Raw genomic sequence first — 12,697 nt, 5'->3', positions numbered from 1 at the left:
GGAAGCAGCATGGTCGAGCTTTTTAATTTGGATTTATCTCTTACCTTAATGTGAATCTCAAAGTCGTTGCATCTTCCATAGGTCGATTTCGGTGGGGGTGGGGACACTTCAATCACAACATAAGCCTAGAAAAAAAGGGCCACAAAACCATGGAATTGCAAGAAAAAAATATATACTGGTATTGCTGGCAAAACGTGCATAAATGAATAGTGGTGAAATTTCCAAGCGTCTTATCCCCACGTCCGAAAGGTCAGTCATGGTCCATGTGCCATGTGCCATCATTGCAATTTTCAAAAGCTTGCTTTGATTCCCTCAAACTCTAATTGCAAGACCTTGGTTGGATTGGATGAATGATGATAATAGCACCTATATCATCAATTAACATTAAGCAGCAGTTTACGCGTTTTTAAATGCAAAATAAGATAATTACTATTTTAATGATATATTTGTTGAGATAGAGTGGGCCCAATCAACCCGGCATTAGTGGCCATTTTATTGTCATGTTCTGGAAAGTTAATCCTTTATTGTCTTCATTTCGACCGTATGTTATGATTTGCTATTCTGCTCCACGTTTCAATCTTCTGGCCTTTACTAGTAGTACCTCAAACACTAGCAATTACGCTAGTACCTTAACACAAGCCTACTTCTCTGTGAAACTATTCTCCTTTCACCTATTTAACTGACATCAAACAACTATGTGTTTTTGCTCAGAGGATTCTAAAATTTTGAAGAATTTTTAAATGATAGGAATTTTTTAATAGCGGTACCACATGTACCAAATGAAATAAATTTAAGAAGATTTTTGGAAAACAATTCTTTTAAGTGGAATTTGAAAATTAAAAAAAAAAAAAACTATGCAAATCTCCTCTCGAAAATCCTTACCAATTTAGAAAGTCTATTAATTTTTCAGTTAAGTAAATTAATTTTAGAATTTTAAATATCTTAATTCAAATAAAATTGTCCTTAGATCTTTTGTCAAAATACATTCTAAAGGTGTTTGCTTAGTTAAATGAAAAGTACAAAAAAAAGAAGATAAATTTTGAGAGTATTTTTTTATATACGCTGCATGTCCTTTTACATCCTATATTCAAGATTCGTAATTGTTCTTTTTAACAATGTTGTCTCTAAAGTTTGAATTTGTAAACTCCCTTAAAATGTAATGTATATTACCATTGTACCTAACTATTTATTGGTAAATTTTAAGCATACTTAATAAGAAAAAAAATGAGAATAGAGAAAACAAAAGAATAACCATTTTCTATCTTAACGTATAAAAATAAATCTTCTATATGATAAAAGAAAATATGAGAAATGAACGTATGGAATTTGAGAATTATGCATTTCAAAAGTTACCTTTTGTATCTTCTTATTTTTTTTTCTTTTCCTTTCAATTTTTTATTTCTTATAATGTAGAAACCAAAAAATTGATCCTCTGGGTTGACTTGGTTTGTGCAAAACAACCGGCCCTCTTGCACTGATTCTTCCTGTATTACCATACCATTTGAGATTTTAGCTGAAAGGCATTGACAAAAGTATAATTCAAAGTTAATCCAAGAATATTGCAACTGTCCATGTTTTAGAAATTTGAAAGCAACAAAAATTAAATTAGACCCCGGTGAGATCTTAGCTTATATACTAAATATAATTATTAACCGATCCTCTGTTGCTCATCCCAAAAATGATTGAACACAATATCTCCCTATTCCATGATTAGTTCTAATAGCTCAAACAGTGCGATTAACTGCTTTTGTTTGCCTAACTATTCATTAGGAAGCTCTAAAAAGAGAAGATATGAGATCTTGGGTGGCCAATCAAACAACAATTTGATAATTCCATAAGCAATCTAAAACTCTGGATCAGAATTCCAAACTTCCACATTGCTTGCTCTCAATACTTGGTGTTCTGCTATCTCTTTTTCTATCTTTCTTACCATCACTGTTTAGGCCTTGATTACGACCAATGCCAAGCTTTGGTAAACCTCGATTCAGCCCCTCCAGCAAGACACAAGCTTTGCACCATTTCTGTATACCATGTATAAGATCAGATCAGTTTTAACTATACTGCAGACAGCTATCAGTGCTTAAACCACTCCAGTACAAGGCAGAACTTTATCATAAATAAGGCATATCAAATGCATGCTAAAGTTTAAACAATTATAAGGTGTCAGGCAAGGTAAAAGCATCTGTCACCTGGCTAGAAATATAACCACATCGTTCACAGGTTCCCTGCTCAGGCATTTTGGTTGTAGTGGAAATTCGAAAATCCTCACCTGATTTAATGATGTCAAGTATAGCCCTGGGCCTGCAATTGTAAGCCACAAATGTAATCACTACTCAACTACAAAATTTTCAAACTTAACAGATGTGAGACTAGAGCAGGAACACAAAGGTATGAACCTGATTCTCTCCAAATCTTTTATGAATTCACGAGCAAACCCACGATATGCATTTGGAGAATAAATGCCTGATATTTGAACAATACCAACCATTGGTCAGTGCAATATTATGGGATATGCAATGCCATCTAAATATAAACCTTAACAAAGAAGTTGAAAACTCAAACAATCATAATCCGAAGGCACAAAAAGAAACGGTAAAAAACAATTACATTCGGTGGAGAAGTAGTCCAGCTTCTTGAAATAAGCATACGTGGAGAACTTGTTAAGGTTTTGGCAACCAAGCATAAGCCATAATGAGAAACGAATATTAATAAATTCACTATTGAAACTACCAGAACAACAAGCATTTCAAGGATATATCACGATCTCCTTCTCATAGGTATATTTAAAAGGTTTGCATCTGGGAATCGGTCCATCTTCCCCAGTTATAATTGAAGTGCATCTACTCAGTCTACATGAGTAAAAGCAATTATCTCAGATAAACAATCGATTGAGTCAAAAGGAAACAAAAAGAACAGCCAATACATTACCTAGCAATATCACCTCGTAATATGTTCAAAAGGACAGTTTCAGCAATATCATCTGCATTATGTCCTGTAGCAACCTTGTCAACTTTCAGCAATGCAGCACCTCGATCAAGGGCCTTTAACAAAAACAAAGTCAAACAAGTCATTCCATCCTCAACCACAACAACAATGCAAAGTGCTAGAAAGACAGAAGATAAAAACCCCTAATTGGAGTTGGACTTGGTTGTATATAAATTTGCTAATAGGACCAAGTTCATGAACAAGTTATTGGGGAAGAAGGACCCATCTTAAAATTCAGATGTGAAGGTCTAATCATGTAGTTTCATTAGTACACACCTACAGCCTATCAGAATCAGCAGAAATAACGAAACTGGCAACTCATATACCTGACGGCGGAAAACACCACAAAATGTGCAGTTATTTTTTAAGCCAATCATCTTTACTATTTCATCCATTGTCCATCCATACAAATCCTTGTAGGAAACAATTTTTAAGGGCAGCCCATACTGCATAACAGACAAGAAGAAGAACCATACATCAAAAACTTCAAACCAATCAAAGCAAACAGCTTGAAACAGTTATCAGGGAAGCATCAAGAAAAAAAAAATGTATCTACTTTTGAAGCAACAAGAATGTGTTTTTTGGAATTAAACTCAACAAGATAGACAAAACTGACCTGAAGTTCATTTCTTTTGACAGTTTCAAGTGAGTCATCCCTGTACCCTGTTATGCCCTCATCAACGGATAAAAGAAAAAGATCAAGGCCATAGTTATGTCGTCGATTCAGTTCCGATAACACATAAGCAAGGACAGTGGAATCTGCGACAACCCCAGCAGTAGATATTATTAGAAGGCCAAGAAGGATAAAAAAATAAGAACTTGTTGCTATGATAGTGAATGGTGCTTATATCAGCTTATATAAAGAGATTAACCTTTCCCCCCGGAGGCACCGATAGCAATACGCTCACCAGGCTTGAACAGCTGGTTCTCCAAAATTACCTGGTGAATCTCCTCCTCAAACACCGCGTAAAAACACTCCCTGCATATCTTTAACCATTGCATAATTTCAGCATCCAAGAAAATAGAAGACAATGAAATAAACGAAAGTGATCATGTTTGAAATGAACAGTGGAATTTGAACAATGAAATAAATGAAACCCTGCATATCTTGAACAGTGGAATTTGATGCATGTTTGAAATGAATAAGTAGCATACGGATGGGGAAGTTGAAGACAATACCTGCTCTAGGGTTTTGGGTCTTTTGAGGGCAGCCCTGTTCTGGTTACAAACGCAACACAGTCGAGCTCCGGATTTCTTTGGCTTTGAATCGGCTTCCATAAATGACGGATGTTTCAAGAGAACTGCGTCTGAGGTGAAGAATTCACGAGTGTGGGGTTCAAGACAGAAATGAAACCCGGTAAAAATAAAGCATTAAAGCTGAATCTGATCCAAGAAAACAAATTTTACTTTTTTTCAATTTAAATATAATGTTAATAGGTTCCAAAGTAAGATTTGATTTTATTAATTTCTTCGTATTAAAGTTTTGATATAATTATGAAAGATTATTTGTGATATAATTATATGTTTTAGTTGAATTCTAAAACTTGTATGCTTTGACCAAAAATAGAAGAACACCATAACTGGTCATCATAATTTAATAATAAAATCAATTACCCTAGATGCCGACTTTGAAGTCATTATTATCGGTACATTTTGCTAAATAATTATTCTATTTCATACAAGTCTAATTTTCTTACATTGAGTGATTTTATTGCTATTTATTACCACCAATGCTATTTAAGTGTTTGGATATGAATGTTTATTTTGTAGTAGGTTGATGCGGGTTCATCTCCGCGAAACATTTCTATTATTTTAATACACTCAAGTTAAATACAAAACCTTAATTTATTGAGAAGCTCATTAATATTTCAAAACCCTTTTTAAAAAAATTGACCTATATTTGTATAATTATTACTATTTATTTGTACTTATTAATCTTTCCAGTTCATTTTCTATGTCTTCCAATTCAATCATTATTGAATAACTTGTAAATAGATCACTAGGGCTGTTTGGCCCCGACGTAGAAGATGAGTAGTTAATTCAAAGAACAACCCACCCTAAAAGGAAGAATAAACGACTGAAAATTATACCACTTGAAGGGAAACAGATGCTGTTATCATGACATTCAATTTGATGCGCAATTTAACAAGAAAAACATTTGAAACAAACAGATCAAATGTTAACTTAAAGAGCATACGAAACAAGCCCCTGCAAGAGAAGCCTAGGTTTGTACATGGATTCTTGACTACGAGCCATAGAAAAAATGACACCCCACCCCCACTAGTACGAGAGGAGGTAATTAGAGGCAGACCTAACAAATTATATTCGAACTTCCGTAATGAAGAAGAGCTAGCACTGATCCTCCTCACATTTATCCTGAAACCTTTGACGAATGTCCTGCCGTAGCATCTCTATGTATTCCTGGACGAGTCAGAAAACACAATGAGTTCCAAGCCAATAATCACCAAGAAACATTAGGCAGACTAAATGGACAACATTGTCTTAGTCCTTTTTCCTTCTCCCCATTATGGAAGCATTTTTTTAACCGCAAGCGCTTTTAACTGCTAGGAAACACTATTAGACGTTAAAGACTAGTATGAAAGGTCGCACAACCACAGAACCTACCTCAGCAAGACTCTCATCACCACACAACTCACTCAGAAATTCTTCAGTATTCCTCCCATTGTCAATGCCATATACCTGAAATGCAATTTCAGCAACTGCATGGAAGACATCAAAGGGCGAATTTAATTGCTCAATCCTCTGAGCTGTTTGTTGAATGTTATCCTAGAAGAAATACCAGATACAATAGCCACCATGTCAGCATCTCTTACTAATTACACACTAATTAACTGTTAGTTGCTAAAAATAAAACAGGAAATTCAATTAAGAAAAACCTGAAAATCACTATCACAAGGTTTATCAGCTGCATTAGACCTCCTTCCATCATGATGGACCTGCTGTTTAGGTTCTACAGCATGGAATGGCGGAGGTGCAGATGCCCCTTGACCAAGGGCCTGAGAAGCAATAGGCATCATTTGTTGGACCATGCTTGACAGATCAACTCCACCACCTTGTCCTCCTCCCAATCCAGAAAACATGTTTCCAATATCCTGGCTATCAACCTGCTGGGCTATTTGATTGACAGTGTTCATGATTTGTGGACTTTGAGTAAGTTGCCGCAGCATATTCCTAAAAACATCTGGTGAACCGACACCAGTCTGCTCAGAAACCCCAGCCAATAAGCCATTTATTGCAGGGCTTTGAAGAACTTGAGAGACAGCATTAGCAACATCTAATTGATCATCAGAACTTTGCACTCCTGACGATCTATTACTCTGAATGCCAGGATTACTCGACAAAGAATCATCTTCCACCCTATTCATAGAAGAGCTCTGAGATGCAAGTGACTGCAAAATCTTTTGGCCAGTCGTTCTAGCACTCAAGCTCTCATCAAGAGAAGAGCTAGTTGTTCCAGTATCTCTAGTACTGAGAGATGATTTTGCCCGGTTGACCCGTCTCTGACCACAATGATACCATGTTATCACTTTTGATGGTAGTAACATAAATAATTTAGAATGAAGTAAGAAATGACATCACACCTTACGCCCCAATCCTCCCAACCCCAATCCAAGTGGAACAGGTTTGGCATTTTCCTCGGTGGATTTCTGGACACTTGCTGAAGGGTCTTCTGACTTTACCAAGAATTCTCCACTTGAACTTGGAGGGCATCCAACTGTGCCAGTGGATACATCCTTTGAACTCTTACCACTCTCAGTAGTATTGTTACTATGTTCAGCAAGTTGAGGTTGTGACTGATCATTAATAGTAACAGAGTACTGGTTAGAGTACTAAACAGATGGCTGCAAATAAGGTCATTTTATTTTATTGTGAACAAAGCACACCTGTTCTTCAGTTGCATGAAGATCTGCTAGTAATGCAACGCTAGAATCCCCTGCTCCACTAGCAGCCATATTATCAGGCTGTCCAGTTCCAGCATCATCACCTGCACCAGATACAATATATCCACATCAGATTTTGCTTTTACCCTAAAAACGAAAAGATACCATATGAATAAGTAACATTGTCATTGTTTGCATCCTGTCATTGTTTGCATCCCAAAACCATTCAGTGCCAGCTATCAGATGCAAACCAGTTCTCTCCCTGCATGTTACTAACATACCATATGAACAAGTAACATTGTAGTTATTAGTATCTAAAAACAATTAATAGCCAGCTACCTGATGCACCCTGGTTCTGCCCCTGCATATTACTAACAAGGTCTCGAATTCTTGAAGTGACTTCGGCAAGAGCAGAGGATAGAGATGAATCTGTGGGTGCAGATTGTGCTACACCGGACATTGCACCAGTGGAATGTGCAGGGTGAGCAGCAGCAATAACATTTCGCACAGGAAGAACCCGCATTGGATCAGGACCAGCATTATTACCATGTTCCCCTTGCACCCCTCCCCCATTGCCTGTTCGATTACCAACTGCTGAAACCATAGGAGCCGGTGCGGTGCCTGATAATAATGGTAATTATTAAACAACAGAAGTCACTTTGCTTCAGTTTAAAGAACATTACAGTCTGAGTTGAAGCAGATATTACCCACCAGCATGTATATGGATATTAATGTTCCTTGGAGTGTTTCCAATCCCAGCCGGACTTATATTAAGAGAATTTGGTGGAGAATTGGAACTACTTAAGAGGGAGCTGGTTTGAAGGGGAAAAGGCTGCAAAACCACAAATCAATGCTTGCATGATTAGCAGGATCCCAAAGAGAGTTCAAACACTTAAATTAACAGGATTAAACAACATGAAAGTATCTGCAATGCTTGATTGCATTGCTCAGAGTTGCAGTTATTTGACAAAATCGACACAATGCCAATAAATTTTTAGCAAACCTGAACCATAATAGGATTTGGCCCAGAAGGAGATATATATACTGCTGGTCCAGCGTTGACTGAAGATTCCGCCTATAAATTGCATAAAACATTTTAGTGACATGTTACCATTTTAATGGAGATAATAATGCAAGTGATTACATACAGGAGAATGCCCCATACGCAGCATCAATATGGTTCGACCAAGCTCTAAAAGAAGGGCACCTAAATGCTGCATTGTAAGACCTACTTGCGCAGACTCTGTTTGAATTTGCCCCCTCAGTGCAGGATCAGTAGAATTCCTCTCTTGCTCTAAACGTCCTGCAATATGCTACAAAAGTTGTAGCAAATTAAAGATGCATATTATCAGATGTTAAACATTTCAAACTTGACAGGAAAAAGAAAAGGTATGTGAAAGATTCAGTGTAAAGAATCCTCAGTGTCAGTTATACACATTTTCCACTTCATAATTTACCTGCATCAAAGCCAAAAGACCTTATATTGCAAACTTAGTTGCAACAATCTTACATGTAATCATGAACGTTACAACATGCAAAAGTTTTCCGCAGAGAATGCCATGATTTTACATGTCTTAAAATGTTATATATCATAAATCAAGCAAATTGCTCCAGACATGAGAAAGTACATGGCAATTAAGAATTCGATAACCTCTTTCTCCCGGGTTCTTGGACCAAGTGAGGCAAATTGGGAAATCAAATGAGAACATGTGAAAGAGAATTGACATAGGTTTCAATGGAAAATGGATATAAGGATATAAAATTATATATAGAAACTAGTCTCCAAGATAACACATCAATCCCAACATCATTTTCAAAAACATTACCAATAAAAAGCTTCAAACATTCCGGAAAATAGTTAACTTAGAAACCATAAGGCGTAATACTTACAGACAACGCAGCAATAGCATGACTGCTGAGAAGCTGTTCTACATGTCGCATTACAATGCTCAATGCTTCAGGTGTCGGAAAACCCCGTGCATCCGATGGTAATGCTACCCTTGGTTGCTCTCTTCTGTTAGTCACAGAAGTGTGCGGTTGATAACCTACATAATGCAGCAGCAGTTATTTACTATAACTATTTTTCAGAAAAGATCTGTGAGTTAATGCCTTTTAAAATATCACCATTTGGAGAATGTGCTTCCATGTGGTTCATAAACTCTGAGAGCGTATTTAAAGAATCAGGAATTGGCTGGAGAAAAAGGAAATTATGGGATTAGATAACAACCAGAGTATAATCTGCTAGAAAAATGAATAGTTCATTTGTACAACCGAATTAAGTGAAGGAACGGGTATTGGTGCAGCAGTAAGAGGAACAGGAATGAATTGAGTAGCGGCTGGAAATGATTGGGGAGACTGTGTCTGAATTCCTGCTTGGTTCTCACCACCAGGCCCACCACCACGCACTCCATCTGTTGAAATTCCTTGAGGAGCCTGAAAGAGAGCTTTATTTAAGCAGTATTTACAGATTATTTAATTACTTTGAACATTCTATATAATTCTCCACTTAAGAAACCGGAAGTAATATCAATAATTGCTTAAACCCTACAAAACCATTACATTCTTTTCTAGTTTCCCTCAAGCAACATCTGAATCATTAGCATGTACTTTAGAGTTAATAGTAAAATTTTTTTTTTTTAAAATTGATATTCTTCAAGCTGAAGCAATTGTGAAAACAGGAAGGAGATGGGGAAATATGCACTGAGTGAAAGGCAATCATGCCTTTTCTAAGCCACCCAATGTCAAATGTTGAAATCAAGCATTACTCACAGAGGTTGAAGACTGCCTGGTGGTACTAGTAGCAGAAGGCTGGCTTCCAACTCCAAAAGAATTTAAAACAGCCCCAATAACCTATAAGTCAAGTAATAAAGAATATCACTGATTTCACATGTCAATTAAAGAATGAAACACACTTGACCTGAACTGAAATGCTCCACAAATAAAATAAAATAAAGAAAATACTCACCCTAGTAAGGTCTGGAATAATGCCTTCACCTTGATCTCCAACATTAAAGGTCCCAAGAACCACACTGTGCAAGATCTGCCCAACACGATTATGAGGAATGCCTGCACTGGCATCATTTCCTGCCAATTCATTTTTCAATTAAATCTTGATAGCCGCAGCTTTTAGTAAAATGCTCTGAACTTCACAGACCAGACAAGCACCAATGTAAATATCAATACCTTCATTACTGTTATTTCCATTTGTATCTCCTGAACTTGTTTCAGACAAAGGTTGTGATTGTGTTGGCTGTCTTTCAACTAAGTGCAATGTATCACCATTCTCAACATCTAAAACCAGTGAAGGATTTTAAGGCACAAAGTGAACCACAACTTAGACAGAGTTGCAAACTTGCACTTGATGTTGTGATACTCATATCTTGATTTCTCTTTTTCAATAACTATAATTACTGACCAGCTACCAAATCTCCCATTAAGTACAAGGTATTGCTTTACCACAAAGGTCACATCCAATATTTGGGTAAATGATTATTTTCAATTCTGGCATCAATAAACATGAACTGACTAGGAAATAGAATAGTTGATCGCTTGATGCTATTTACTTTGTAATCAATTTGGAATGATAATATGATGTAGAGTTGCCCAAGTTTTGCATGGTTGATAGTATAAGAACATATGGTATAACTACTAACCAAAAATATGAAAGAGATAGCAAGAGAAAACAAGGGAAAAGAAAACCGCTGCTTAGACTCGCTGCTTGTAAACGTAATGGGTCAATTTGCATAAGCAGCTACCACCAATAGCTGTCTACATATTTTGTTAGGAATAAAACCAATCTGAATATAGAACTATTCTACAATCCTAGTAATGCTATAAATACACGCACCACTCATGCTTCAAATTACAGAGTTCGGATTAAACTGTTCAATAACATGGCATCTAAGAAGGTCCAGCAGTGAACTGCAGATTGAAAACTTTTAATTTAAAATAAATCTGATTAACTTGCAACAATGAAATTCTCTAACAACATAAATAATAGGATATGATATCCAGAAAGGAGATGATCATCCTTTAAGACCTTTCCCCTAAAAATCAGCCGCTGCTGACCAACTGGAACACCAATTGCATTAGCTATTCTCTCCTTGAACAAAGAGACTGATGTCTGAATACATCCAAGTAACAAGTCATCAGCTAAAAGTTGGATGAGGCACATGTTTCTTAAAAATTAAGGCTGCACTGAATTGCAGGAAAATATTGAGAATGCGTAAGCTAGAAAGCAAGCGCTTACATTTTTTTCAACATGAAGACTACATATCTGTGAATCCAGAGTCTTGACCCTGAGCTCTATTAGTGCATTCGAAGATTCCCCAGAAACATTGCCAGTAATCAGACCCTCATTAGAGTGCTGATCTGCCATAGCACTTCAACAGCTTCTATCACCTAGAACAGCAAAAGAAAAAGTAATACTTCTATTTCCATCCTTATTTTTCCCTAATTCAAATTCCTAAGGTAACTATCATCAGCCAAAATGTACCAAGTTCCAAAAATTGTTGCTATCATAATAAATCACCGCCCAAGATCAGAAGACAGTTATTTGTCTAGTTTATTCTCTAACTATCAAATGAAAAATATTTAGTTGTCTAGCAAGACAAATAAGGAGAATGGAATAAAACAAAATTATAACATCTCTTAAAAAATAAATGCTCTAAGGACTGTATCTGCATTACACTAACAGCTTTGTTGCAACTTTGGAACTTCATCTATCAATCCATTTGAGCATTAGCAATATACTTTACCTCAAGCAAATGCATTACAACTTACAAGAAACAATTGCTTTTGCAATGGTTAGCAAAAGTCAAGGTTCCTATAATTTTAAGGTACATCTTTGTACAACCAATATAATAACCAACATTGATTTGATTGTCTTTTTAATAGAAAGGGAAAAAGAAAATTGCTCAGTGTAATGCCAAATGCAACAAATCAGAACCGATGATCCCATCAACAATCAACAATCACATAGCAATCGCCATATAGAAGAACCTAGAACTAATCAAATAAGATAAAAATAAACCAAGAGAAAGAATTATCATGAAAATGCGCATTAAATCAAATCCTTCAAAAACGACAGGGCTAAAAGGGTTAAGTCCAAATCTAAGAACCAAGAAGAAAAATAACAAGGGAATCAAAAGCACGAACCTAACTGGCGTGCGGGGGTTAAAATCGAAGAACTGAGAAATTCGGTTTGACCTATGAAAAAAAGCAATGGGATGCGTACAGAAATGGACGGGTAGGGTTCCCGAAAATCGCAACGTTTAGGAGCGGACGAGGCTGGCTACGACGATGCCAATGGTGCCTTTGTTTATCATTAGCCTATATTTGATCCCAGAAGAATTTTACTGGAGACCAGGCAGCGCCGCATTTCGTGATGCGGACGGGAACCGCCAAAATGACGTCGTTTTTCTGTTAGTCGTTACTTACCGCTCATTATTTTCAGCTTTTTACGTCCTCCATCTTCACTTCACTCCGCATTCTTGGGCTTAAAAGAATCTATCAAGTTAAAACTATTTTATGCGCCACGGGGATACTAGCACGAATTAGCCAGCCCATGTCCCTAAAACAAGTTGAACCCCTGCCCATTGTAACGTTAAAATTCAAATACTCACTACGCCATTAGATTATTATGCAGCTTCCTAGCTTGGTACATTGGTTGTTCCGAATCATCAGTTATATCGATACTGTTCCACAACGAAATAGACGCATTATATTAAATACTTTTGTATATGGCTTAAGTTAAAAAAATTCTTTTACTAAAAACTAAAATATTAATTAAGTCCTTAAAAATAAATATA

At 36.5% G+C, this 12,697-nt stretch overlaps 2 protein-coding genes across 2 annotated transcripts; both read right to left on the bottom strand.

Moving 5' to 3' along the window:
- Nucleotides 1–1,600: 1,600 nt before the first annotated feature.
- LOC105768842 (cytoplasmic tRNA 2-thiolation protein 1) lies at nucleotides 1,601–4,453 on the bottom strand. The gene is made up of 10 exons (XM_012589058.2): nucleotides 4,165–4,453; nucleotides 3,858–3,972; nucleotides 3,602–3,744; nucleotides 3,312–3,431; nucleotides 2,929–3,041; nucleotides 2,757–2,849; nucleotides 2,608–2,648; nucleotides 2,397–2,463; nucleotides 2,190–2,301; nucleotides 1,601–2,021 (listed from the first exon to the last, which is right to left on the bottom strand). Exons 1-10 carry the CDS (start codon nucleotides 4,261–4,263, stop codon nucleotides 1,857–1,859), a joined length of 1,068 nt encoding a protein of 355 aa, XP_012444512.1. The 5' UTR covers nucleotides 4,264–4,453; the 3' UTR covers nucleotides 1,601–1,856.
- A 625-nt stretch (nucleotides 4,454–5,078) lies between these two features.
- Nucleotides 5,079–12,391, bottom strand: LOC105768839 (ubiquitin-like domain-containing protein CIP73). Its single transcript, XM_012589055.2, has 18 exons — nucleotides 12,045–12,391; nucleotides 11,137–11,288; nucleotides 10,893–11,010; nucleotides 10,071–10,178; nucleotides 9,853–9,971; nucleotides 9,657–9,737; nucleotides 9,159–9,320; nucleotides 9,012–9,078; nucleotides 8,778–8,932; nucleotides 8,036–8,200; nucleotides 7,891–7,962; nucleotides 7,599–7,719; nucleotides 7,227–7,508; nucleotides 6,891–6,991; nucleotides 6,588–6,800; nucleotides 5,883–6,506; nucleotides 5,611–5,772; nucleotides 5,079–5,406 (listed from the first exon to the last, which is right to left on the bottom strand). The coding sequence occupies exons 2-18, from the start codon at nucleotides 11,263–11,265 to the stop codon at nucleotides 5,335–5,337; spliced, it is 2,751 nt and encodes a 916-aa protein (XP_012444509.1). The 5' UTR covers nucleotides 11,266–11,288; nucleotides 12,045–12,391; the 3' UTR covers nucleotides 5,079–5,334.
- Nucleotides 12,392–12,697: the final 306 nt, after the last annotated feature.

This window comes from Gossypium raimondii, chromosome 5 (assembly GCF_025698545.1).
Source record: "Gossypium raimondii isolate GPD5lz chromosome 5, ASM2569854v1, whole genome shotgun sequence".
Taxonomy (NCBI): Eukaryota; Viridiplantae; Streptophyta; class Magnoliopsida; order Malvales; family Malvaceae; genus Gossypium; species Gossypium raimondii.
Note: the sequence above shows the minus strand (reverse complement) of the source record. Positions and strands in the feature narration are given on the sequence as shown.

Bases quoted from the DNA above. Each gene is read 5' to 3' on its own strand.
- LOC105768842 (XM_012589058.2), bottom strand. From the start codon at position 4,263: ATGGAAGCCGATTCAAAGCCAAAGAAATCCGGAGCTCGACTGTGTTGC. The intron at 2,649-2,756 runs ATATCCTTGAAA...CAAGTTCTCCAC, and splicing joins TATGAGAAGGAGATCGTGAT to GTATGCTTATTTCAAGAAGC. The intron at 2,022-2,189 runs GTGACAGATGCT...CATGGTATACAG, and splicing joins GTGGTTATATTTCTAGCCAG to AAATGGTGCAAAGCTTGTGT.
- LOC105768839 (XM_012589055.2), bottom strand. From the start codon at position 11,265: ATGGCAGATCAGCACTCTAATGAGGGTCTGATTACTGGCAATGTTTCT. The intron at 9,972-10,070 runs GTATTGATATTT...ATGAATTGGCAG, and splicing joins TGGAAATAACAGTAATGAAG to GAAATGATGCCAGTGCAGGC. The intron at 6,801-6,890 runs GTGTGCTTTGTT...ATTAATGATCAG, and splicing joins TTCATGCAACTGAAGAACAG to TCACAACCTCAACTTGCTGA.